Source organism: Lethenteron reissneri, chromosome 33 (assembly GCF_015708825.2).
Source record: "Lethenteron reissneri isolate LAM-NWPU_2019-01 chromosome 33, ASM1570882v1, whole genome shotgun sequence".
NCBI lineage: Eukaryota > Metazoa > Chordata > Hyperoartia > Petromyzontiformes > Petromyzontidae > Lethenteron > Lethenteron reissneri.
The window spans coordinates 15,500,198-15,527,273 of NC_083811.1; the positions used below are offsets into that span (position 1 = coordinate 15,500,198).

General features: G+C 48.8%; 1 protein-coding gene across 5 annotated transcripts in view; it reads left to right on the forward strand.

Annotated features, from left to right (window-relative positions):
• The window catches only part of LOC133350384 (transcription factor Sox-5-like), a 278,499-nt gene that overhangs the window by 167,407 nt on the left and 84,016 nt on the right, over nt 1–27,076 (forward strand). For 4 of the 5 annotated variants that reach the window (XR_009756057.1, XM_061564709.1, XM_061564712.1 and 1 more), the window contains exon 6: nt 25,068–25,191. Coding sequence is in view for 4 of the 5 variants with exons in the window: in XM_061564709.1 (XP_061420693.1) it covers nt 25,068–25,191 (124 nt within the window). In the remaining variant the exon portion in view is untranslated. The remainder of the gene's footprint in view (nt 1–25,067; nt 25,192–27,076) is intronic. The other variant, XM_061564711.1, reaches the window with a different exon arrangement.

Here is a 27,076-nt window from a genome sequence, read left to right on the forward strand (position 1 = left end):
AATGGGAGAATGAGAGACACGCTTTGTCCTGCAATATGGTGGTTGAACAGTGCAGATGAGAGGACTGGTAGAGCATGAAGCCCCCTGTGAACAATGGTTGTGGTAGTGGCGATAAAAGAGTGGCAGGGAAGTGACTGCAAGACAGTGACTGGAGTAAGTTGGTGAGCGGGGGGGCCCGTAATGCCACTGAACACCGGTGTGTTGCATTCTGATGTAGCAGACTCAGGTGGGAAGTAGGAGCTCTACCCCGGGTGTGACCACAGCGTTCCGTGTCTGGCCGGAACCGCTGCAGTAGCTGTTCAGTGGTGAAGAAGGCGGTTTGGGGCATGGTGCTTGCTCTACGGCGTGTAGATGTATTCTGCCGACGTGCAGTCCACACAAGCCTGTGCGTCGAAACGTCCTGTGGGTAACCACCAGGGTGGGAGAGCTCACCCGACGGGAGATCGAGGGAGGACACTCGCGCGACCTTGCGCCCACGCGTGGCGGTTGAGCGGGCATTGAAGGCCGCTGCTGTGTCCTGGACAGCGCTTTGAGACCTTCGATGAGAATCGCTGTATAAATGGGATTCTTATTATTATTGCATCGATGGCTTTCACTGTGGACGAGATCAACGTTGTTAAACATGATCTGAGGAACTATAGTATTGACAACTTTGCAAGATAAAAGCGTAATTGATCGTATTATATTCTTACCGGGTCAGATATAAAACAGTGGATTAGATTTAGGTAAAAAAAAAATGTTCACAAACACCTTGTGAGACGAAGCCCGGTGGCAGTGCGTTCACCACTTGTGGCAGAGGTTGCTGGTTCAAACCCGGCAAGCTGCTCTGGTAATTACAATACAATATTTGGCACCATTTGCTTCACAGTGGACCTTAAATATCACCAAAAAAAGAGTAGGCCATTATGTGCCGGCGTTAAGGTCCAAAATGTCATATTTCCCTGCAAATTACTCAATTGGGACTACACATAGCGATTATTGCCTCTCAACTGTGAACTACTGCAGACGTTGTGTGAAACATGGCAAATTCATGATAGCTTGCGCTGTTAGAATGGAACAAATACTAAATGTGCACAATTGCTAATTATTTAATGATTATGATCTCGTGAATGACGATCAGGCCCTTTCGACTGATTCATGTTCTGAACAATTCCCACACTCTGCGCGTCGATTACTCAATAAATACATCAAACACTGCATCCCACTTTATTACAATCAAGTCCATCACAGCAACAATGCCTTCTCCACAGGGGACCTTGGGAAAACAACTTGGATTAATACATTAACACAAACATACATAACCAAACATAACGTCCGTTACTTTTTTTAAATGTCTGCACATATTTTGAAACATTTACTAGGCTTGCGAAATGGGAATATATAAAAAGTGTCTGTTCGCTGAATTCCCTTGCCCTTACCATAGGAACGTGGACGTGTCACATGATCACTACGGAGGTGAGCACCTTCCAGTGCTCACTGAGTATGAGGACATACGGCTGCAACCGTATACATTGCATTTGAACGTGTTGGTGATACACCGGTAGTGCGCGGTTTAAAAAACAGCTAATTTTTCGCAATAATGATTTATTTTCCCGCGATTCGCAACTCCGGTTAGAATATCTTGCGAGGTGGTGCATCAAAATCAGTTCTCGTGATGTCGAAGCAGTCAGAAGACGAATGGCAGTTAAAAAAATAATTTTCGAACTGTTTTATGAGGACCGCTATGTGATGCTGCACCGGTGTACCACAAATACGTCCAGTGCACCGTGTGCACCTCAAGCAGCCCTGCGGCTGCCGTGAGGCCACTAACGTGGCCACTTATATGAGCCACCCGCCTCCCATTAGTCCACGAGCCCAGACCCCGATATCTCACTTGTGGGTACCGCCTGGGGTGGCATCCACTTTAGCCATTACAATGTCTTTGCGTGGCCCATTACAGAATGATAACCATTTGAAATTAGTGGGGATGTCAAATAATTAACCCTTATTTAGCCATGTAAATACATCGGTATGACTAGAGATTAGCAATTTTAAACTCAAGTTGAGCAATCGTAAACTATTGAGGGGTTGTCTTCCGATTCGCAGTGGCTTCAGTTTAATGGACAAATGAATGAAACCAGGAGGTCTGACCTTGAAGATAACAAGCTTGAAGTTTGAGTGACACCCGAGTGTAAAATATATGCGAGACGAGCATATTAGGCAATGGGCATTCTTGAGGCAATTGGAGAAACATTAGCCCACTATTTTTCTTTGTTATCGAGCCCTTCAAATAAATCTTAACAGCGTAAATAGTTTCACAATTAGTAATATTGCTCTATAAAAATAATGTGTACAGATTAAGACAAATATAAACATGCATGCCGAGATGAAATGTATTTACACCACAAGGCAGGCCCCAGCAGAATCTTTGCACAATCCACGCACAGTAGCAGCAGCCTGCTCCAGCCACCACTTTAACATGCATGCATTTCCGACCATATACTAGAGTATTGTGTTGGGGATGCATACATTTCACACAGTTGTCTAACTTTTTTTTTATTATTCCTTCACGTCTAACCTACTTTTATAACCTTGGCTAAGTCAAATGGCAATGAATACACACAATTGGCTTTGCCACAGTCTCAATTATGTCACCATGCATATCCAGTTCAAAGACAAAGTTCCCCCGTATATCCTTAACTGACTGTTGAGGCAAGTGCTGTTAGCGAGCACCTATAATGGCCGGCACAGACCACGAGGGGCGCACCATGCCTAGCCACCTTTGTCTCCCTTGTGGCGATGTTTACACATTGTATCATGCCCTCATTTGAGGCTGAGTTGGAATTGGGGAAATTCCAGGACTCATCAGATACTTGTCACAGGCGTTGGCCAAGAATACAATTTGAGTCGCCAGGTTCGTAGCACAGCACGCTAACCCATACACTACCGCAGTATATACATACATATAGTCAAAGACACAAGCAGCACTAACACGCTGAGCACCCCACTGGTAATTTCAAGTGATCAGGCAGGTACACCGACACCAACACATCACTCTGACCTGCACAGCAAAAGTCCCTACTCGTCGGTGTCCTGGGCTTCTTTCAGTACTGCGCGATGGCTGCTGCTCTGTGGTGTCAAGTGTCATGTGGTCAGGGGGTAGCTGTGAGCTCCGTTGAACACATTAGCAGCGAGGTCAGTGGCAATAAGAACACGGCTCAGCTGTGAGCGAGCTTGTATTGCAATGGAGGTTTTTACAATGTGGGACGCGATGCCTGGCAGCAGGGTGGCAGTGTAGTGGAGGTGTTCGTGCCTCTACACAGGAAATACCTGGGTTCCATTCCCGACTCGGGCACCGTTTTGTGTAGAGTTTGTATGTTCTTCCGTTCTGCGTGGTATTCCTGTGCGTAATCCTGTTTTGTCCCAGAGCTATAACAACAACATTTAACCTGTATTAGCCAAACATCCCAGTGTTGGACAATTACATGAAAAGTACTCAAATTGGATAACACTTAGCCACATTGTGCCCTCCTGTGAAAAAATCATAAATAACATTGAGACTCAGTGAGGTTTTCCAGGGTAAACAAGCATCAGCATAATGATGATGATGAAAGCCTAATTAGAAGAAAAAATAGGGAATTGGTTTTGAACCTGGAAGAAAAAGTCCGAGTGATTCCTGCTGCTCAAATAAACATTGAGGCACTGCTCATCTCTTGTTTACAGCCCTGAGCCTGTGGCAGACATTCTATATTCCCATGACAAGGACAAGTCTGTCCATAAAAATATAAACACTATTCACTTCCTTACAGGGTGGTACTTACTTTACTGACCCCAGGGGCATAATGGGTTGAGTCAACCCCCAACCAGGATTTTAGCTCGCAAACTACCGACAGTTGAGCCGCTCGCTCCACGGCTGCGCCACCTGCCCAGTTGCTCATCAAGTGGCTTTGCTCGAGGTATGGAAAGTTTAGATCTAAAATTTAGCGCTGGATAAATATATATTTTATTTTATTGAGGCAATGTGCGGGCCGTTACATCACGTTGGGATGCACATGTACACACAGTATCAACAGAAGCAAACCAGTTATGAAAAGCAGGGGGATAGAAAGATGGGGAACGGGCTCACTGTCCCAAACCATACGGAAATGGTAGCTTTCATTAATAAGGGGGAAAGGGAGAGAGGGATATCACCGAAACACACCTGACATAAAGAAAATAAACACAAAAACTATATTTTTTTCTTTTCACCCCTCCGAATCCGGCTCCCGTCTAATCTAGTGCTGGATTTAATTTAAAAAAAAAGTAGCTCCCTCAATTTCGGGAACGTTCTCTCCACAATTCGTCAATATGAAATGCCACGAAGCTGCATTTGAATCACTCTCCTCGGTTTCTGTTGGAGCACACGACCCACTCCACCAGCACGACCCACTCCACCAGCACGACACACCCAACCAGCACGACACACTCCACCAGCACGACACACACCACCATCACGACACACTCCACCAGCACGACACACTCCACCATCACGACACACTCCACCAGCACGACACACACGACCAGCACGACACACACCACCATCACGACACACACCACCATCACGACACACACCACCAGCACGACACACACCACCATCACGACACACACCACCATCACGACCCACTCCACCAGCACGACACACACCACCATCACGACCCACTCCACCAGCACGACACACTCCACCATCACGACACACTCCACCAGCACGACACACACCACCATCACGACACACACCACCATCACGACCCACTCCACCAGCACGACACACTCCACCAGCACGACACACTCCACCATCACGACACACACCACCATCACGACACACACCACCATCACGACCCACTCCACCAGCACGACACACTCCACCAGCACGACACACACCACCATCACGACACACACCACCATCACGACACACACCACCATCACGACACACTCCACCAGCACGACACACGCCACCATCACGACACACACCACCATCACGACCCACTCCACCAGCACGACACACACCACCATCACGACCCACTCCACCAGCACGACACACTCCACCATCACGACACACTCCACCAGCACGACACACACCACCATCACGACACACTCCACCATCACGACACACTCCACCAGCACGACACACTCCACCATCACGACACACTCCACCATCACGACACACACCACCATCACGACACACTCCACCAGCACGACACACACCACCATCACGACACACTCCACCATCACGACACACTCGACCAGCACGACACACTCCACCATCACGACACACACCACCATCACGACACACTCCACCAGCACGACACACTCCACCATCACGACACACTCCACCATCACGACACACTCCACCAGCACGACACACTCCACCATCACGACACACTCCACCATCACGACACACACCACCAGCACGACACACACCACCATCACGACACACACCACCAGCACGACACACTCCACCAGCACGACACACACCACCATCACGACACACACCACCAGCACGACACACACCACCATCACGACACACACCAGCAGCACGACACACTCCACCAGCACGACACACACCACCATCACGACACACACCACCAGCACGACACACACCACCATCACGACACACACCACCAGCACGACACACTCCACCAGCACGACACACCCCACCATCACGACACCCTCCACCATCACGACACACACCACCAGCACGACACACACCACCATCACGACACACACCACCATCACGACACACTCCACCATCACGACACACTCCACCAGCACGACACACTCCACCATCACGACACACACCACCATCACGACACACTCCACCATCACGACACACACCACCAGCACGACACACACCACCAGCACGACACACACCACCATCACGACACACTCCACCATCACGACACACTCCACCATCACGACACACACCACCAGCACGACACACACCACCAGCACGACACACACCACCATCACGACACACTCCACCATCACGACACACTCCACCATCACGACACACTCCACCAGCACGACACACACCACCATCACGACACACACCACCATCACGACACACTCCACCATCACGACACACACCACCAGCACGACACACACCACCATCACGACACACACCACCATCACGACACACACCACCAGCACGACACACTCCACCATCACGACACACACCACCATCACGACAGACACCACCAACACGACACACACCACCATCACGACACACACCACCATCACGACACACTCCACCATCACGACACACTCCACCATCACGACACACACCACCATCACGACACACTCCACCATCACGACACACTCCACCATCACGACACACTCCACCATCACGACACACACCACCATCACGACACACACCACCATCACGACACACACCACCATCACGACACACTCCACCATCACGACACACACCACCATCACGACACACACCACCATCACGACACACACCACCATCACGACACACTCCACCATCACGACACACTCCACCATCACGACACACACCACCATCACGACACACACCACCATCACGACACACACCACCAGCACGACACACTCCACCATCACGACACACTCCACCATCACGACACACACCACCATCACGACACACACCACCATCACGACACACTCCACCATCACGACACACTCCACCATCACGACACACTCCACCATCACGACACACACCACCATCACGACACACACCACCATCACGACACACACCACCATCACGACACACTCCACCATCACGACACACTCCACCATCACGACACACACCACCATCACGACACACACCACCATCACGACACACACCACCATCACGACACACTCCACCATCACGACACACACCACCATCACGACACACTCCACCATCACGACACACTCCACCATCACGACACACACCACCATCACGACACACACCACCAGCACGACACACACCACCATCACGACACACACCACCAGCACAACACACACCACCATCACGACACACTCCACCATCACGACACACACCACCATCACGACACACACCACCATCACGACACACACCACCATCACGACACACTCCACCAGCACGACTCACACCACCATCACGACACACTCCACCAACACGACACACACCACCAGCACGACACACACCACTAGCACGACACACACCACCATCACGACACACTCCACCATCACGACACACACCACCAACACGACACACACCACGATCACGACACACACCACCAGCACGACACACTCCACCATCACGACACACACCACCATCACGACACACACCACCAGCACGACACACTCCACCAGCACGACACACACCACCATCACGACACACTCCACCATCACGACACACACCACCATCACGACACACACCACCATCACGACACACTCCACCATCACGACACACACCACCATCACGACACACACCACCAGCACGACACACTCCACCAAAACGACACACACCACCAGCACGACACACACCACTAGCACGACACACACCACCATCACGACACACTCCACCATCACGACACACACCACCAACACGACACACACCACCATCACGACACACACCACCAGCACGACACACTCCACCATCACGACACACACCACCAGCACGACACACACCACCATCACGACACACACCATCAGCACGACACACACCACCATCACGACACACACCACCAGCACGACACACACCACTAGCACGACACACACCACCATCACGACACACTCCACCATCACGACACACTCCACCAGCACGACACACACCACCATCACGACACACACCACCAGCACGACACACACCACCATCACGACACACACCACCATCACGACACATACCACCATCACGACACACTCCACCATCACGACACACACCACCATCACGACACACACCACCATCACGACACACACCACCATCACGACACACACCACCATCACGACACACACCACCATCACGACACACACCCCAATCACGACACACGCCACCATCACGACACACTCCACCATCACGACACACACCACCAGCACGACACACACCACCATAACGACACACACCACCATCACGACACACGCCACCATCACGACACACACCACCAGCACGACCCACACCACCATCACGACACACACCACCATCACGACACACTCCACCAGCACGACACACTCCACCATCACGACACACACCACCATCACGACACACACCACCATCACGACACACACCACCATCACGACACACACCACTATCACGACACACACCACCATCACGACACACTCCACCATCACGACACACACCACCATCACGACACACACCACCATCACGACACACACCACCATCACGACACACGCCACCATCACGACACACGCCACCATCACGACACACACCACCAGCACGACACACACCACCATCACGACACACACCACCATCACGACACACACCACCAGCACGACACACTCCACCATCACGACACACACCACCATCACGACACACACCACCATCACGACACACACCACCGGCACGACACACACCACCATCACGACACACACCACCATCACGACACACACCACCAGCACGACACACTCCACCAGCACGACACACACCACCATCACGACACATACCACCATCACGACACACACCACCATCACGACACACACCACCATCACGACACACACCACCATCACGACACACTCCACCATCACGACACACTCCACCATCACGACACACTCCACCATCACGACACACACCACCATCACGACACACACCACCAGCACGACACACTCCACCAGCACGACACACACCACCATCACGACACACTCCACCATCTCGACACACACCACCAGCACGACACACTCCACCAGCACGACACCCACCACCAGCACGACACACTCCACTAGCACGACACACACCACCAGCACGACACACACCACCATCACGACACACACCACCATCACGACACACTCCACCAGCACGACACACACCACCAGCACGACACACTCCACCATCACGACACACTCCACCATCACGACACACACCACCATCACGACACACACCACCAGCACGACACACTCTACCAGCACGACACACACCACCATCACGACACATACCACCATCACGACACACACCACCATCACGACACACACCACCATCACGACACACACCACCATCACGACACACACCACCATCACGACACACTCCACCATCACGACACACACCACCATCACGACACACACGACCATCACGACACACTCCACCATCACGACACACTCCACCATCACGACACACTCCACCATCACGACACACTCCACCATCACGACACACACCACCAGCACGACACACTCCACCATCACGACACACTCCACCATCACGACACACACCACCATCACGACACACACCACCATCACGACACACACCACCATCACGACACACCACACCAGCACGACACACACCACCATCACGACACACTCCACCATCACGACACACTCCACCATCACGACACACACCACCATCACGACACACTCCACCAGCACGACACACACCACCATCACGACACACACCACCATCACGACACACTCCACCATCACGACACACTCCACCATCACGACACACGCCACCATCACGACACACTCCACCATCACGACACACTCCACCATCACGACACACACCACCATCACGACACACACCACCAGCACGACACACTCCACCATCACGACACACACCACCATCACGACACACACCACCATCACGACACACTCCACCATCACGACACACACCACCATCACGACACACTCCACCATCACGACACACACCACCATCACGACACACACCACCAGCATGACACACTCCACCATCACGACACACACCACCATCACGACACACACCACAAGCACGACACACTCCACCATCACGACACACTCCACCAGCACGACACACACCACCATCACGACACACCCCACCATCACGACACACACCACCATCACGACACACACCACCATCACGACACACACCACCAGCACGACACACTCCACCATCACGACACACACCACCATCACGACACACACCACCATCACGACACACACCACCAGCACGACACACACCACCATCACGACACACACCACCATCACGACACACACCACCAGCACGACACACTCCACCAGCACGACACACACCACCATCACGACACACACCACCAGCACGACACACTCTACCATCACGACACACTCCATTATCACGACACACACCACCAGCACGACACACACCACCATCACGACACACTCCACCATCACGACACACACCACCATCACGATACACACCACCATCACGACACACTCCACCATCACGACACACTCCACCATCACGACACACACCACCATCACGACACACTCCACCAGCACGACACACTCCACCATCACAACACACTCCACCATCACGACACACACCACCATCACGACACACACCACCAGCACGACACACACCACCATCACGACACACTCCACCAGCACGACACACACCACCATCACGACACACTCCACCATCACGACACACACCACCAGCACGACACACTCCACCAGCACGACACCCACCACCAGCACGACACACTCCACTAGCACGATACACACCAACAGCACGACACACACCACCATCACGACACACACCACCATCACGACACACACCACCAGCACGACACACACCACCAGCACGACACACTCCACCAGCACGACACACACCACCAGCACGACACACACCACCATCACGACACATACCACCATCCGACACACACCACCATCACGACACACACCACCAGCACGACACACTCCACCATCACGACACACACCACCATCACGACACACACCACCATCACGACACACTCCACCATCACGACACACACCACCATCACGACACACTCCACCATCACGACACACACCACCATCACGACACACACCACCATCACGACACACTCCACCAGCACGACACACACCACCATCACGACACACCCCACCATCACGACACACACCACCATCACGACACACTCCACCATCACGACACACACCACCAGCACGACACACTCCACCATCACGACACACCCACCATCACGACACACACCACCATCACGACACACACCACCAGCACGACACCACCACCATCACGACACACACCACCATCACGACACACACCACCAGCACGACACACTCCACCACACGACACACACCACCATCACGACACATACCACCATCCGACACACCCCACCATCACGACACACACCACCAGCACGACACACTCTACCATCACGACACACTCCATTATCACGACACACACCACCAGCACGACACACACCACCATCACGACACACACCACCATCACGACACACACCACCATCACGACACACACCACCATCACGACACACACCACCAGCACGACACACTCCACCATCACGACACACACCACCATCACGACACACTCCACCATCACGACACACACCACCATCACGATACACACCACCATCACGACACACTCCACCATCACGACACACTCCACCATCACGACACACACCACCATCACGACACACTCCACCAGCACGACACACTCCACCATCACGACACACTCCACCATCACGACACACACCACCATCACGACACACACCACCAGCACGACACACACCACCATCACGACACACTCCACCAGCACGACACACACCACCATCACGACACACTCCACCATCACGACACACACCACCAGCACGACACACTCCACCAGCACGACACCCACCACCAGCACGACACACTCCAGTAGCACGATACACACCACCAGCACGACACACACCACCATCACGACACACACCACCATCACGACACACACCACCAGCACGACACACACCACCAGCACGACACACTCCACCAGCACGACACACACCACCAGCACGACACACACCACCATCACGACACATACCACCATCCGACACACACCACCATCACGACACACACCACCATCACGACACACTCCACCATCACGACACACACCACCAGCACGACACACTCCACCAGCACGACACCCACCACCAGCACGACACACTCCACTAGCACGATACACACCACCAGCACGACACACACCACCATCACGACACACACCACCATCACGACACACACCACCAGCACGACACACACCACCAGCACGACACACTCCACCAGCACGACACACACCACCAGCACGACACACACCACCATCACGACACATACCACCATCCGACACACACCACCAGCACGACACACACCACCAGCACGACACACACCACCATCACGACACACTCCACCATCACGACACACACCACCATCACGACACACACCACCATCACGACACACTCCACCATCACGACACACACCACCATCACGACACACTCCACCATCACGACACACACCACCATCACGACACACACCACCAGCACGACACACTCCACCATCACGACACACTCCACCAGCACGACACACACCACCATCACGACACACCCCACCATCACGACACACACCACCATCACGACACACACCACCATCACGACACTCACCACCAGCACGACACACTCCACCATCACGACACACACCACCATCACGACACACACCACCATCACGACACACACCACCAGCACGACACACACCACCATCACGACACACACCACCATCACGACACACACCACCAGCACGACACACTCCACCAGCACGACACACACCACCATCACGACACATACCACCATCCGACACACACCACCATCACGACACACACCACCAGCACGACACACTCTACCATCACGACACACTCCATTATCACGACACACACCACCAGCACGACACACACCACCATCACGACACACACCACCATCACGACACACACCACCATCACGACACACACCACCATCACGACACACACCACCATTACGACACACTCCACCATCACGACACACACCACCATCACGACACACACCACCATCACGACACACACCACCAGCACGACACACTCCACCATCACAACACACACCACCATCACGACACACACCACCATCACGACACACACCACCAGCACGACACACACCACCATCACGACACACACCACCATCACGACACACACCACCAGCACGACACACTCCACCATCACGACACACACCACCATCACGACACATACCACCATCCGACACACACCACCATCACGACACACACCACCAGCACGACACACTCTACCATCACGACACACTCCATTATCACGACACACACCACCAGCACGACACACACCACCATCACGACACACACCACCATCACGACACACACCACCATCACGACACACTCCACCATCACGACACACACCACCATCACGATACACACCACCATCACGACACACACCACCATCACGATACACACCACCATCACGACACACTCCACCATCACGACACACTCCACCATCACGACACACACCACCATCACGACACACTCCACCAGCACGACACACTCCACCATCACGACACACTCCACCATCACGACACACACCACCATCACGACACACACCACCAGCACGACACACACCACCATCACGACACACTCCACCATCACGACACACTCCACCAGCACGACACACTCCACCAGCACGACACATACCACCAGCACGACACACTCCACCATCACGACACACACCACCAGCACGACACACTCCACCAGCACGACACCCACCACCAGCACGACACACTCCACTAGCACGACACACACCACCATCACGACACACACCACCAGCATGGCACACGCCACTCGCACGGCATCTCTGGCCACCGCGGACCGGTCGGCGCCGTTCTGCGCCGTTTCCACCAGCGTGTGGCCCCGCCGGATCGCCAGCGAACATCGGCCACTCTTAAAGGACACGCGGGAATTAATCCTTTACCCTCACACTTTTTTTAGAAAGATGGGAAAACATTATTCTTCCAATTTCACACCTACAATGTCATTAATTTGCCCCTTTTATTCGCAATTATTTTAATTAAATCCGGCTGAAATTATAAAACGTGCATACGTATAAGTAATATTTTGTACAAAATAATAGGTGAATGTTGTATGCATTATAATTGTTAATTAATTTGTTACTGATGTCTGCATTTAAATGTTTATCAAGTGGCAGTTACTAAGCGGTGATGTTTTAAATGCAGTAGTCCAGTTCTGGATTAATGTGTTTCCAACTATTCTCGGCATTGATAAAGATCAAACAGATTGATGTTTAAAGTTCGCTTATCACCACAGCGTGTTTTTTAAATTGCAATGATATTTTCTTACAAAATAGGATTCGATCGTTACATCACCGGGTGGCCGAGTGGCTCAGCGGTAAGAAGACTGAGCCGTCAATGCAGAGCCGTCAATGCAGAGCCCCTGGGTTCAGATCCAGGGTTCGGACACCTGTGATTAAACTAGCTGCTCAAGGGTCGTGGGTCTATAGTTTCAGCCCAGTCACGAATTTCGGATGATATATATGTAAAAGGACACTTTCATGTACAGCTAAAACCTCTCGAAGGCAAACTCGAGTGAATCGGAATTTGGTGGAAGCCAGAGAGGTTGCCTGGAATAAACGATCCAAGAAAAACTCTAAAACCCCAAAGTAGTTGAGCGGATCGCTGCTCACCCGCTAGTCAATCCGCAGCCAGTCCGCACGCACGCTGCGAGCTGGTGAGGATGTTCGGCGCCCTTTTTGGCACGTTATCTTCTAATTAAATTAAATAACTTAAATTTGTTTTCATGGGTGGGTGGGTGCAGGTAGTGGGGAAATTTGAGCAGCTGCATTGCTCGTGGCTTGGAGCAGTGCCAAGCTGCGCTTTTGTGAGTCTCCACAATGAGACGAACCGCAGCAGGAATGTCTGTGGTACCTGTGGGCGATTGGCGAACAATGCGCACAGCGAGAACACACTTTGTGAAAATACTTACACACGCTACGCATATTACACTTTAAAACATTGAGACTTACGATTAAGATTGTCCTTTGCACAGATTTAAAAATAGATTAACTTCGTAACTGTGTTCAGCTATTGCCAATATGACGGACAAACGTGTGAAATACAGATTAACACACGTCTTGCATTTGTTTCTATGTTTAAAATATAGATTACAAACATAAATAAAACTAGTTTTCATATAAGGGTAGAAATAGAGTGCCACTCAAAACTCAAGTTTGTTATTTTTAAGGTCAGACCTCATGGTTTTTGTTAAAATGCTGCCGAGTTTTTTTTTACAATTGTTCAGTAGTTACCGCTTGCTCAAACATGCATTTCAGTCGATAGAGTCGTAGTGTAGTAGAGGCATGGACGCGGGGAACACGACGAGGAGACACTGTGACTTAACACAGTAGAACGAGATTCTAAACTGTTCCCACAGTGAGTGGCACTTTAGTCAGTATATAAAAATAAATATATAATGTAACAGTTGCTGAGCACAAGTCCAGAGGCCCAAAAAACGTCAAATGACTAACAAACAGCGCCATCATTTTTTTAACAGATAAAGATATACTACGTTGATTTGAAGCTTTCCTGACTGCAGGAATCCATACTCTGGTTCTTTCGGTATGGTCACACAGGTATATATTATATTTTATACCTACGTGACTTTACCGAAAGAACCAAATAGTATGGATACTATGTTGCTTATATTGAGTGAGGTTACCGTCGTGAGAGCTCGGAGATAAAAGAGAATAATGAAGGGAGGGAATTCCAAAGTGGAGCAGTAGAAGAGACGAGTGTTTACAATGGACCATCCATCATAAATAATGAAACTCCCTCATAAACACAGGGTAAATATGAATCCACGCATTTCTTTACTAATCACCGTACATGTATGCAGGGTAACGTGTTGCCACCATCGCGGGATGCTGTGTTCATGCTCCACACATTCATTACGAGGTGCAGGCGACATGTAGCGGGGGACACAAGGCTCGGAATCGAATTCGGGTCCACAGACTCGCAGTCCAGTACTGCCAAGCAGTGTGTAGTTCACCGTAGATCAACATACTTAAAGGCTGGTGTGTAAAAGCTAGGGGTGTAATACGATTCACGATTGGTTTATTTGTGGTGAGATGGTGTAGATGTAACACACATTGTTTAACTACAACCCTACACCAGTCAAATCAATGTGTCACGTGGACAAACATAATTAAGTGATTTGGTATTTCAACAAAACCTGAGGGGGCATACTTTGAAAAGCAAGAGACACGCAGGAGCTGCTGTCCCCACCTGATGATGCTGGTTGTAATCTCCGGCGAAACGTCAGGACACAATTGTAAACATGTTTCTTGCTTTTCAACATTTCAGTTTTGCGAATAAACAACAACAAATCCATCTACATATTTGCCCATGACTTGACAACTTGATTTGATTGGTTCTGTTGGATAGTGGAGGAGTATTGTTTAAAAACCTACGCGACACTCTAACCCAACAGAAATCAATGATGAATCTTAACATTGGTCGTGAGAGCCTCGGTATACGTGAGGGGTGTGATGAAGCACTCCCTGGTAAGTCCATTGTCATGTTTCAGGGTCACAAATGTATTCAACAATTTTTTTTTCGTCTCTCATATTCACCGTCTCATTTGGACCGTCGCTATTTTTGGTTCTGTCGCGTACAGTTTTGTTCGCTCATTCGCCTAAACATAACAAAGCAAATTATTTGTATATTATTGCCGATGCAATTTGCATACATGGAGAAACGTCTATCATTACACGTTGATGAATCGTTACACCCCAAGTAAGAATATCAAACACACAAACGCATGTGTACTTCAATTAGCAGATTTAACAGCTCGCAAAGGAGTTGCGGTATTGTACGTACAAAGCTCTCAGCCTTGTACAGACCACTAGCTCAAAATAACGATGTGTGTCGTTTAGAACCACCGCCTTCAATAGCTGAACACATGTGGTCATCCCAACAATAGGCAGCAGTAAAACAAAGACACAGCTGCAGACCTTCTTCGCCCTCATTGGGACTCATCGCTACGGTATAGGCATCGGTGTTCACTGCTGCCTTGTGCCTCTGGGTCAGCCCCATATATGGAGAGGATTGTCCAGACTGCGTATAAAGTTGTGGTTTGTGCCAACAGTTACCTGCTCAAGCCAATATACACGCACAAAGTATGCACCACTCAGAAAGTCCCGCATTTCACTGGGAATGCTTGTGTGGTGCAAATTGATTGAAATATCCTCAACAGCGCTTGTGAGGAGGTGTGACGAGCACTCACACCTGACTGCCTTCAATGTCCCTTTGGTGATGTAACAACATTGACACTGGGTACTTGTTTTATGGTGACCCAAGTGATGATAAGGGCAGATTCATCTTCTCTATTATGTGCCACTGATGTCTATGACCACACCCTGGGCACGCTTGCTGGGATGATATAAACGTACCGCCGTTTCCCATCTGCTGTTGTGCGCGGTTTTGCGTGAACTCACTCGCGCCAAGCATTGTAATGGGGTTCACAGCACAGTCTCTTGACACTGGGTATGCTGGCAATTAGTTTAACCGCTTACAATATAGAGACGCTGAAATGCTGTAACAAAACCGACATTAAATTTTCGTTCATGTGCAGAGGTTATGTGTAAAGAACCATCTGCTGGTGCACAAAGTCAAGTAACCACCCTTCTTTGGAAAGGTTTTGCTCTCTTAGAGATTCGCTCCTTGTTTCATGCGGCATCTCTGGCCGTGTGACGTAGCGAATTGCTTACGAGTGCCTCCTGCACCACTTTGACCCGGTACAGTCTGCGAATCGGCATCTGTGTGTTGGGTGGCAGGAATCAATTTGTACCGAGATCTTGTATTGGAACTGAATTAAACCTAATCACCATACTCAGATTGTAAATGTTGTGGATTTGCTCTCAAAAACACCGGTGTGCTGTCCTAGTAACGAATTGGCATGTTCTGTTTACGTGACAAACCTTACTAATTGGCTGTGGTGGGTTTAACGACGCATTTATATTTATGCGATATAACCCCAAAAAACCTGTTATGGATGATATTGGTCGCGGAAGCCTACGTGTTAAACTTATCACCGTAGACTGCATGGTCTCGATAGCCCCAGGCAGACTGTGAGATGCGTCTGGGTTTGGTCTCCATTGGGAAAGGTGGTAACCCAACAAAGTGGTCACTCGGCCAGGGCTGTATGATCCAATAGGCACCATAGGCTCTCTGCCTAGGGCCTACGAAAACTAAAACTATTTTTGACCGTGGTTTGTTGTTGTTGTTTGCATGATAAAAAAAATGTAACGAAAATATATTCTTGAATAAATATATGTATATATAGCAAAGATAGGCACAGTGTATATACAAAGAGGCAGAGTAATGTCAATCTTTCTCTTTCGTAAGGTGAGAGAGAAATTAACACCAGAGATTCACTTGTCCAGATTTTTTTTCATTCTCAGTAGAGAGTAGTGTAAGGGAAGACAAGTGTTATCACTGAAGGCCTACAGAACAGAAGTTCATCGGGCCTTCAAGAATCTTAATCCGGCCCTACACTCGGCTGACACAATGCGGCACAGCGAATAGGCCATCCGTGGCAGTCATTACACCCAGCATTCCCTGCTCAAGCTCACCAGTGTTGTCTGTGTGTATGTTGGCTTTGTGACTGTGGCTAGCTGCGGAATAACAGCGTCGCAATTGATCCGATCACAAACTCATACTTTAATGGGAAAATCTCTTCCAGACATTTTCTCGTGATATTTGTTTTTTTGCTGTTTTTTGTTAGCGATATCCAGATACGGCTTGCATCGTCTGTAATTTACGCTTTAAGCTGTGCAATCTGTGGTGTAAAATAGATTGAAGTTTCCTTGCATATACATTGAATGAGAATACTACTTCCCTGTTTTTTTTTCTAGAACATTCTGAATATTATAATGAGGAATGTTGGCTGCTTGCGCTCCAATCGATGCAATGTCCGGTATTTGCATCGCTTCCTTCTACTGTAGCATCCCCATTTTTGAGCACTTCATATTTCAGAAGTCCTCGGGTTCTTCTGATTGGCCATGGTTGGTTTTGTATAAATTGAGGCTGGTGTAAACTTGAGATTGTTGTGGAAGAACCGCAGCGACAATGCGATCGAGACGCTGAGCTGCGTCGTAAAAAACATGTTGGGCTGCATTTAGAAACTGTCCATTGTTTAAGGGTTTGCAACAAGTTTCACACTACCCCTGGGCACTGCTTCAGTAATGCAATGCATGCCATGCTAAGAACTGCTTACAAAACCAAAGGTGCAGTTTGCCAAACTGGGGTAAAATATGAAATTGTTGCCATTCTGTGCCCCACCCAACCTCCCCTCTCACCTGTACCACAGGCAGGAGTCACTGTATTCTGACCAACATCAAAATTGAACGATGGGTGTAAAGTGTCGAGGTTTTTTTGTTTGACCAAGTGAGAACGCAAGAGACCGGGATAGCGTCCGATTTGCAAAACCCACCTCGACGACCAGAAACATAGCAAAAGTAGGGCTGTAAAGCAAAATTAAATCAGAGCAAAACAACACAGTGTAGAAATTAAGTCACAGGGCTCATAGTGTAACGATTTTTGTGAACCATTTCTTGAATGGGTAACATCTCAACATCTTGGGTAAGACACTGACATTCACTTTGTGAATGAGCCACCCCTGTTCTGGTAATTGATGCGAAGGTAGGTTGTGATGAATATCCCTTGCCATCTACCAAGTGAGAACAGTGGCTTTCTTGGGCCACGCATTGCCGGTCCACGAGGCGGGCTACCCACCTCCTCTCGCTGTAGCGGCGCCGTGCGCGTGCACGGAGGCTGCGTCGGGCGCGTGGAAAGCAGCCTGCGCCACCGCACGCACGCGGCCACAGAGCTCACGCTCCACTTGCGGGGGACGTTCAGCGACGCTTCGCGCTGTGCGTGCACTTTTCCGCATTGGACGTGGAAGGTTTCTGTTCGTGGTGTTGGCAAGCGAGCTGGAAAAGTTTAGCCCGGCACAGACTATAAACCCGACATTCATTGACTGTTGACATACTGTACGTGTGTAATTGACTTTTGAACTTGCTGTGTACGTATTTGGTCATAATCAGATTTCATAAATTCTGATTTGGGGGCATTTGTTATTATTTTTGTTTCTAATTGTGCTCTTAGACAACAACTGCTCTCCTCTAATTGTACCGGTGGAACTTTATTGTTCACCTTCGGGCCTCAGGGTAGGGAGGAGAATTTGAGTGAAAGGCAAAAAGTGTTTTTTGCGGTTTGCTCCGGCAGTTGCAGAGACTTGCAATGATACTCCGCTGTCAGGAGTTATGGGAAAATGGCAGCGGCATCTCCTCCACAGAGCACACATTACCTGCCGCTCTGGAATGTGCCTCGCACTTGCCAGAATGTCATAGCCCAAAGACAGAAGCAGATCCTTGTCAAGATTCTGTGATTGTTTTCGTTCTTCTCTGTGGTCAGATCTTTGGCAGGGATGCAATGTGTAGAGCGCGTCTGCACCTGGCATGTCCAAACAAGATGCAGATAATAGCCTTGTTCTTTCTTCACAAACAACACAAAATGGTGCGTTTGCAATCCTTTCTAAGGGCTCGCAGCGTTTCAGGAATATGGGTGGACGCACGGTCACCCTTTCGTGGCGTCGCCTTCTGATGTCTTCCACGAAGATCCCGTCGTCGTAAGGCTGCAGTCGCCCGGAGCTGCTGCCGCCTTTTGAAAGGAACAAATACTTCCTTGGAAATCAGACATCGCGTCCTACGCTGCTCGGACGGTGCCCACAGACTCTGCTGAGCTTGGGCGAGCATGTGAACATGCTCTTGTGAAAGCGACATTTTGTCAAAAAACATGTGATGGCAGCTTTCAACTATTTCATTAAGAACTGCTTTGAAGAATTGAGCAAAGGAATAGACTTAAATATGTTCAATTCATTACTTGTTATTTCACTATACATATGTAATGTTACTTGTCAATTATATAATAACTTAATATATGAAAATGTTTAAATATAATATTGAAGTTCTCCATTTCGCATGAGATATGTAATTCACTGTTCACCTGTATGCAATTGCTTATTTGTGAGCATTTGGCCAGGAATTAAATGTGTTAGCTTTGCGCATGGCTTACCAGGAAAATATTTTAAATTCTCCATGAATGAGAAAAAATGCATTGTAAACACGTTGTGCGGACAGGCGCAGTACGATTAAAGAAAACAACAATTATAAACACCGTTATAAGACACCAAAATGAATATTCAAAAAAGGGTTTTAAAACACAACCACTCACCAGGGTCGTTTCCAAGTATCGTTCGGGATTTTATTTTTGTAGTTTTTACCCCCCCCCCAACAAAGAACACAAACTTGACAGCAACTGTGCAGAAAACCTGCACTCGCACGCGTGGTGCAGAGGCTAGGAGCGCAGCGCTTTTTACGGTTGAGAGATACAAAGACGGTGGTTGTTGTTGCTGAAAGGCAGTGTTTGTTCCTCTCAAAGTTGATGAAATAAAGACTATTTATTGTTATGAGGCCATCCAGAGTGCAATCACCTTGAGTCAGGGCCACGGAAGAAGAAGAAGCTGGAAAATAATGTACGCAGACTTGTAGGTGGAAAATAACCCCATTGTAACCACGATGATACGTTCAGATCAGAGGGCTTTAAACCACATTCATTTGTTGACAGTAAGGGTTCACAAGGTTGGTAACAGCAAAAAAAGTATTTTTTTTTAAATATTCAGGGGCTGTGTCTTCCAACATAATGCAGACTGTAAATGCTCTGAAGCACAGACTATAAAAAGCACTTGTTTGCATATGCTGACACCCATCAGCTTGAGCTGCTAACTGCATTTTCTCTCTAGCAAAAGTATGTTTTTGTATGTTTGCACTGGTGCAGCAATACAGTATATTGTACCACCCACGTTGATGGTTCCCGGTCGACGCCGCCAAAATACTAATTGGATCTAACTCAACACACCATTGCGTTTAAGCAAAATCAGGAGAATCTCATAACAGGACTCCAGTCCCCTGGTTGACATTAGGAGCTTTAAAAACAACATCCTAATTCTGTACAATGTCATATTTTCCAAGCTTTGGATAAATTGCCACTTCTTCCTTGAAACGTACGTTTGAGTTTAATAATGATCAATTCAGAATTTGTAAGGCGCACCATTTTCATTCAGAGGTTTATTCAGGGGCGCGGGAACTGCAGTGAAGCGGGAAGACAGCCAGTAGCGGCTCCAACATTTTCCCAAGCTCTGTGAACCTATATTGGGATGTTTTTCTGCAGCTATATTGCTCCCAAAGTTGTGGTACAATCTGTTCTCTTTTAACGCGGTAGTTGCATCCGTTATTGAAAATCGCGTTGGAATAAATAATATATAATATAGGGTAAAGCACAGTCCGCAATAACACGTGAGATGCGTACGCAAGCCAAACAAAGACTGAGGCGCGGGGGTAGCATCTAGAAGCATCCAGCAGCATCGCGTCGCCTTGTGTGATGCTACGCCGAGGCAGCCGTACAATCGCTTATTCCTACTCGCGAGACGTAGTTCCGTTCACTCGATCACGTTATATCCAATTCACACTGAGTTAAAAAAAAATTGCTTTCATCTCCAAAAGTGTGACGGGAGAGTCGCCGTGCACGGTGGTGATGCCACGTCACTGTTTCCGTGGTCCGGTCTGGCACAGCATTGAGATTGCTGCCCGCTAGGCTTGCAGCACTGTATCTCGTCCAGATGATCACAGCAAGGGATAATCTCACTCGCCGCATTTCTCTATTGCATTGAAATCGAAGGCCACTCCTTTATGATGAGATCGTGCGGCACTGATGTACATATCGTTGAGCCTGCGAGACATTGAGCCTCGTGTACCACTGAGTGTAACAAGTAGTGCAAAAACCAACATGCTTATCAAGCGACAGGTTTCTTGGGCAGGTGTCTTTATTGAAAATCGACGGCTCCAAAGTTGATAAGCATGACGCAGCAAACAACAACAACCACCGTTCGCCATGGCACTTGTACCAGGCAACGTGCACAGCAAAACACACACACATACGTACCTAGAGCACTTTCCAAGGGCACACCAGAACCAACTAATGGAGCAATGAAACGAGCTCATGTGCGGTGTTGAGACCGGTTGTAGCTTTGCCGGGCAATCAAGGATGATGACTGGATCCAGAGAGCAAATTATCCTTCCATATAAGGGAGCCTTGTTGTCTGCTTATATATTTTGTTGCTTATATTTTCTCACAATGACGCGAGTGATTATGTTGTGTCGTTGTGTGCAGGCTAGGTTAGTACAATGCTGCAGCTGTACTCTGAATGGTTGTGTTGTGTTGACACCGGGCCTGCACCTGCACGGATATTTTCCATTAGACGGGGAAGCGTCATCCGCTGGAGAAGGTGTCGGCTTGTGAAGCTTTACACTGTGTTACAACGTATCCATCACGGACAAATGTAATGTAACATTGTTCATTATCACATAAGTGATTTACGTGGTACGATTTAAAACCCTGGGTGAAAAGGTTTTGCTTCTTCTTCAGAAATAAGATGTTTTTGTGTTGATATCCACATAATTAATATCCCAGTGGCTGTGACTGTGACATTATAGCTAGACACCATTTTTCTCATGTCACTTGGTCAGCTTAAATAGTTACGTTTGATGTTCCTGAGCCTTTAGAATGTCGAGTGAATCTTAAGAATGCCTACAACAGCAAATATGAAATTTTACCCAAAACCATTTTTAGTTAATTTAAACACCAGCCAAAAACAGCCAAGCCAAATTATATATGTATAAAAATGCCTGCCACTCTTATATGGGAATATCCTTGTGTTTAATTGTGTGGTAAAAAAAATCCCATGACCCCCGAACATTGTCGCTTCACTTGAACATATAATTTGGTGACTGGCTGGGAGGGTGGAACCCAGTGGGGGGGTGGGGGGGCTCTCTACTGCTGCTCGCTCCTGGGCCCGTGACGTGAAGTAGCGCTCAGCACATCACCGCAGCGGCGACAATCTTACTAAACACCTGCATCGACATTGGTGAAGAAGATGACGTGTGAACTGTGGCAGTACCAGATATGAAGAGAAATTCCACGTTGGTTCTTGCTTTTCACTATAACTAATTGATATTACATATAATTCGTAGTTGATTTTTGGAGTTAGGCCACATAGCGATCTGTCCAAATCTGTGTCATAAGAAACCCTCCGAAGCCCGACGCAGCTAAACAAGTCACACGTACAAACATTTCACGTGCAAACTGTTATTATTTCAGCTCACCCGTGAGTTGAAGAGCAATCCTCACAACATAATCGAGCGACATTTCGCTTTTGAAACTACGTCACAAATCATCAAGGCAAAATCTAGAAAATTTGTCACCGTATCACATGGTCGGACTTTGCCCAATATGGTGTCACATTGGCTCCAAAAACCTGTGTGTAAAGTATACGTGTCGTCTAAGCCCCCGGCAATAGTGCGCTTCTATATTCAAAATGGAAGGGGCCTGTGAGCCTTGAACATGAGCATGGACCTGGAACCTCCACAAAAAGGAATCATTTTTACGACTTATGGTAACTGATCGTGATAGCCGACTATCTTTTGAAGAACAGAGTTAAAGTCTACTTGTAGCTGTACGAGGTTAGGCCTAGAGCAGTGCTTCATAACCTGTGGACCGCAAGGCCGTGGGCAGTGGTTCACGGAATTGTGGTAGATGCACCAATTCCTTTCACTCCACACGGGATTTTATTAGTGCCCATTTGCACGGCTGTTTAGAGTAGTAAGAAGCGAGTTTATAATTTCCATGGTTTGTTAATTTACATTTTAGAGAGCTTTTAGAAGGAGTGTTAATCTTGATATATATATGTTATGGGTGCATGGCCGCCCGCGATCATATTGTGAGGGTTGACGCTGGTGCGTGAGTCTATAATGGTTTGAGACTGCGAGCCCATGGTACAAATAAAGTTATATTTTGCAATATTTGGTGATGTAGCAGTAGTCAAATTGGTCAAAGCATGCTATGCACGTGTTGTTTAGATGCTTTTGCGTGCATGTTGCGCTACCAATGAAATCTATAATTTGTTCTTGTTGTGTTTAGCAGGTCCAGGGTCACATGTCTCCCCTCATGATCCCCATCTTCCCACAAGACCAGCGGGCACTGGCAGCCATGACAGCAGCCCAGCAGGGACTCTTCCTGTCTCCGGGATTCTCCTACAAACCGGGTAAGAACCAGGGTTGCCACCTTTTCCACTGCAGAGCAAACCTAGACATTTGTCAGTCAGCCTGGGTCTATCAGAACTGTGCAATTTACTGCAATACAGTTCAAAGCTATAGCGATACCAGATCTCGGCAAAAAATCATCTCCCGCAACGCGAACACAGATGCCGATTATGGGATTTTCAGAGCCAAACCCGAAGAGATGGCAACCCTAGATTTGAGGCTGCAGCTCCTCCCTGTGAGACACTCCAAGGTCACACCGTGGTGGGTCGCAGAGATCGCAATCGCCGTGATTACAAATAATCTGACCCGTTGTTCTACATGATATTCACATTCAGCGGATTCCATACAAGAACTTCCACGGTTACTGATCCCGTGAACTTCAATCATTCAGGACTCGATCTCCCAGACTGACTGTTTCGTTCTATCCGTGCTGTGTTCAACCACCAGACTGCAGGTCACAATGACTCATTCACTCAATCACTCACTCACTCACCCACTCAATCAATCAATCACTCACCTACTCGCTCAACCAATCACTCACCTACCACACTGCAGGTCACCTCTCCTTTTCTGTGGCTTCTCTTGCACTGCTCCACTGTGGAATTCCCTATAAATTGAATTTTTTTATTACTATTATAAATGTGTGTTATTTCCAAAAGGATAAGCAGCTTTTGATCTTTTAATATGAAAAAGAATGAAATCATGAACAGAGAATACAAATAACGTACAACCCTTTGTCAGTCCACTTCCTTTGATGTTTGCATATATATGTCTGTGTTCACATGGTGTGGTGCTGTAGTGGTTAGTGCACTGTGCTACAAAACCTGGAGATCTGAATTCGATTCCTGGCTGTGACAAACATCAGCGGCACCTGTTCTGGGCCTCCCCAAGGGCGACTCAACCCTAAATGTCAAATAATAAAATAAGACAAATGAGCATCTGGTTGTGGTGTGCAAACACCCTTCGTGCACGCACGTGACCCTGTCATGCGTTGCTTGCAAGGGTTGGCGGGTGGCCTTAAGATCGAGGCAATAGCGTGGGTTGGTCGATCATCAGCTACAGCAGCAAAACGTATCAACGCTGTCGTCATTGCCGAGCAGTCCCTCTATGACGAGCGACTGAGTAGCAACACAAACAAGGCAACGCAAGCTCTCGCCCCTGCAGTTCAACTCCGTTTATCTTCAATTGTCGTCTTCATCTATTATCATATTCATTGTCTCCGCCATTATAACCACTAAAGATGATGTTACCTTCATTATAATGCTCATTATTAAAACCATTGCTCGTACCATCATTATCATGGTGGTCGTCTTCTGCATCGTTATCGCACGAAGCCATATCTGGCCCTGCGCTGCACTTGCATGCCTTCGTGGAGGGTGGAGCAACTCTCACACATATGCAAAACATATCTTTGTTTCATTACATGACACCAAATCATTGCCTGTGTTGTCACGGCCTTAATACAAATCTGATTTGGCAAAATTCTCCGTTAAATCGGTACCTACAGTCTCCCACAATCCTGGAAGAATAAATTCATATTCCAGGTCTTTTGTTGTTTACATAGGTAGGGAAAGTAAGCCCATTTTGTTGATGGTGAGGTCAGTCGGCCCAGATGAGAGGTCGCCAGGGTTCCACGGAGGCCAGGAGGCCCAGTGGGGGTATCGCGCCCGAAGGAGTGAACGGAGGGAGAGGCAGAGACTTGGCAGCCCGGCAATCACGCGCAGCACAGGGGGTGAGGCTCAAGCTGGACACACTCTATTTAACAAGAACGTGGGGGGCTCCAGAACCGCGAACACGAACACAACGGAAACCGGATGATGACGTAAAACAAGTTGACGTTTGTCATCCAGACCGCGGTAATGTGAACAAATGCGGAGCCGGAGCCGC